Source organism: Lactuca serriola, chromosome 8 (assembly GCF_051521515.1).
Source record: "Lactuca serriola cultivar US96UC23 chromosome 8, Lser_US96UC23_V15, whole genome shotgun sequence".
Lineage (NCBI taxonomy): Eukaryota > Viridiplantae > Streptophyta > Magnoliopsida > Asterales > Asteraceae > Lactuca > Lactuca serriola.
The window spans coordinates 178,842,741-178,846,543 of record NC_136415.1 but is presented as its reverse complement, the minus strand read 5'-3'; the positions used below and the strand labels follow the sequence as shown (position 1 = coordinate 178,846,543).

The 3,803-nt window shown below is 33.2% G+C and overlaps 1 protein-coding gene across 2 annotated transcripts; it reads left to right on the top strand.

The window, feature by feature from the left end:
* The first annotated feature begins 223 nt into the window (after positions 1-223).
* On the top strand, positions 224-2,960 carry LOC145070966 (putative phytol kinase 3, chloroplastic). 2 transcript variants are annotated; one of them, XM_079017913.1, is made up of 6 exons: positions 224-841; positions 1,326-1,393; positions 1,474-1,605; positions 1,688-1,803; positions 2,038-2,080; positions 2,637-2,960. In XM_079017913.1, exons 1-6 carry the CDS (start codon positions 719-721, stop codon positions 2,815-2,817), a joined length of 663 nt encoding a protein of 220 aa, XP_078874039.1. In that variant the 5' UTR covers positions 224-718; the 3' UTR covers positions 2,818-2,960. The 2 variants fall into 2 exon arrangements, with proteins under 2 accessions (XP_078874039.1, XP_078874038.1); XM_079017912.1 differs by having other exon boundaries at positions 228-841; positions 1,966-2,080.
* The last annotated feature ends 843 nt before the right edge of the window (positions 2,961-3,803 follow it).

Here is a 3,803-nt window from a genome sequence, read left to right as displayed (position 1 = left end):
AAAGTTAACTTGTACGACCTTAAGAATTTTGAATTTATTTTGGTCTTATAATTAGGAAAATTGATGCTTTTTGTTTAAAATTAAAAAGATAGTCCATAATAATTACAGAAAAATTGATAATGTTATATATATATATATATATTCAAAAAGTTTTATAAGCCCTCTCTATATTCAAATCCTTACCCCTGGTTAAAGGCATTAGACAAAGTGTTGGGTTCGTCTTAATCTTGTGTTTTGTGCTTCTTCATTTACCATGGATTCATAGATGGGAGGGGAAAGAAAGATAACAACTTTCATGTGTTTGGGAATAGAACTATAGAAGATTTAGGAATAAAAGAGAGAATGTAAAGGAGAAAAAAAAAGCTGTTAGGGAAAGAATAATGAATACCCACCAACCAAAACAAAAAATATATAGAAAAACATACTCTACCAATCTCCAAAGACTTAATATGCCTCGTAGAACCCAAATTCAAGCGATGACTTCTTGTTTCCATTTCCTTTGAAGATTCTAAAACCCCCATTTGGAAACAAAATTTTTGGTCATTTTCATTCTTCTTGAATTATAATTGTCTTCCGTCCTGTATTGGACAATTCTGTTTGGTCAGCGCCTCTTAATTGATCATCATCTAGACGTCCACATCACAAATCACTGTTGTTCTTCTTATTAATCACCACTTACGCATTCCAGCAATTAAACTCCGAACTGGTTTGTCGCACGATGATATTCTTGACGAAGTCCCCCCTCACTGGGGATCTTTGCGCCTTAACTTTCTCCATTTGTGTCGCACTCTCTTTGCTTCGATGTTTTGAAGAAACTGCAAGAAGAGGAGTTTTCGACCAGGTGGATCTTCTTTTACTTCTTTGATTACTCTACGTTTTCAGGTGTGTTTCGATTGGGTTTTTGATGCTTTCATCTTACTTCCTCGTTGCAAAACTGTCGATCAATTTTGGCTTTTACGTAAAGTCAACGAGGATTTTATTTCAACTTAACTTACGTGCATGTAGATCTGAGCTTTGCAAGTTGCAACATCATGAATAGAGTTCTGTCGGATATAAATCTACAACAAGATCCATAATCAAAAAGATTCATTTGAGATTTACTATAAATTTACAAGGAAATCCTGTCTTACAATTTTAATTTGGCTTAAAAATATATGAGAAATCCTATTTTTACGCCCAATCTTTCCTGATAAAGATTTTCTTCTTGATAAATGTGAAACGTTTTGCCGTTTTGGGTATATCGATGAAGGTTTTCACGCAAATGTGTCTTTATTAATAGTCAGAACTCGTAAGTGTTTTATAAAGCTGTTTTCATGCGTTATCAGAAACTAAACAGGAAGCTCGTGCATATAACGTTTGGACTACAGTTCATGTTATGCTGGCCGCTCTTCAGGTAATTAACGTGAGAAAGGAAGGGATGTTTTGGTCATTAACTTCATGTATGATGATTACGTTATTCCTATATTATCACAGTTCAGGAAGTCAAGGAGCATTCATGGCAGCTGTTGTGCCAGGTGTCAACATAGTGAAAGTGCTTCTCATTGGATATGGAATAGTGAAAGATGAGGCCACTGTCAAATCTATGAGCAGATTTGGAGACTACAGGTTTTTAAACTACAAAATATATCGGATCCTATGAATTAACCAAAGATTTTATTATCATTTTATTTGCTTCTTTATGTATCAGGGAACTTATAAGGGGTCCTTTGTACTATGTTTGTACAATCACATTGTGTTGTACTGTCTACTGGAGAACATCACCTATTGCCATTGCTGCAATATGTAATCTTTGTGCTGGAGATGGTAATGATTCTTTCTAAAATTATGATGATAAGGACATTTATTTCTTTTGCACACAAAAAAGATTAAGAGCAAGTCTATAACCAACATTGTTACACTTTATCTAGTGGGACAAAAGAGTGTCTCATGTGAAAATTATACCTTTCGATCTTGTTCTTTCTCCAGGCTTTGCTGATGTTATTGGAAGGCGATTCGGAAAGAAGAAAATTCCTTATAATATTGATAAATCTTTTGCAGGGTCCATTGCCATGGCAGTTGCAGGTTTCATTGCTTCTGTTGGGTAATCTTTTGAATTTTGATCCTTTGGCAAACAATATCCCATTGGAAAATAAATATTTTCCTTTTGTACAAGAGATTGGACTCTATTTTTTTCCCACTAAGTATTGTCTAAATAACGATTTTGTGCTGATAAATGATGTTAAAAATATATTTAAGGAAATGACATTGACAGCAACACTTGGCAACATGAAAGGAAATAATAAATTACCGAAACGTTATAAAACACTCTTAGTTTTTTCCTCACTTTCTCTATTAAGTGAAAAAGAAACTCCCATTTAACATTCTTGTATAAACACTCATTTGTTATTCAATGTCACTTATAAACAGAATGGTAAAGTCAGTAATTACTCACATTCAGACAAAGTATTTAGTCCTAAAGAAAAACTATCTTTGTGTATAGAACACTTACTCGAGATAGACATCATTTATCTGCTCAACACTCAATCAATACAACATTTAGCGGGGGAAAAGAAACATGCCTAAGGGTTGGCCATTTGTCCCTATTAATTCCATTTTTAAAAAAAGAAACACTTTGGAATATTAGTGATATTGTATAGGTACATGTATTATTTCTCGATGTTTGGCTTTGTTGAGAAAAAATCTGAAATGGTGGTGGGCTTCTTCGTGGTGTCTCTTATGAGTGCGTTGGTTGAGTCTCTCCCAATAAGCACTAAATTAGACGACAATCTGACTGTGCCTCTTGCCAATGTGTTGCTAGGAACTTTGGTATTCTTGTAAATGTATTGAGCTGAAATATGTGATTATTTGTTGTAAAATGTTACTCAAATGGATTATAGTCATGTACGTGTTATGTTGATTAGAACTTGCACCAATTTATGTACGCAAATGTTGGTTTTAATTGCAGAATTGTTCTTGTCTAATTGTAGTCGTTTGTCGTTATTGATGTTATAACTTCCTAAGTACGTTAAATAAAAAAGTAACTATTAAATTTTGTATCATTTATGGTGACTGTTGAAATTCAATGTTTTTTGTGGCTGTCTTATCTTTCGAAAGAAAGCATCATTATTTTGTCAAGGTTTTTGTATTACGAAATGAAGAGAGCTCTACAATTGTTGCTTTGTTATTTGACACATGATGAACTGTCACACACTTAGCTGGTGTAAGTAAGTGAGGGAAACGTCGTTGTAACCAAATCATGTGTGCTCTCCTACGTGTCTTATTATTATTGGTTGTTAATTATTCTACTAACTTAGCTATTCATACAATATATATATAGAGGTGGATGGAGAATGTAATGATTTTTTTGCTAGTTCGTGTTCTATCTATAACACCTAGGCTTGTGTTGCATTTTTTGATCAATCGAAGAATATTTATAATTTGTCTGTGCTCATTTTAGTTTTGCAATTTTGTTTATTATTGATTTCTTTACTGAACGAGTGGTATCATAGCATGACCGTTTAATAATTTTAGAATTCATTTGGTTTTCATATACCTCTGATATGTTACTCACATATTTGTTTTTCTGTTTGAATTTTATATTTCTTAAGTTTTTGGCAGTTTTGAACATGTTTTTCAATGGCAAACAGTTCTTAAGCGATGTACAATGTTGCAAAAATTGTTGATTCAAACACTTGTGCTCCAATTTTGGAGGAGTATGATCAGTAGACAATCCACATGGAAGACTATTTGTATGCTCTTAATGAATACGTATGGTAATCTATCAAACTTGGACCTCATAATCCTAGTTTCACATAAACAAGAGT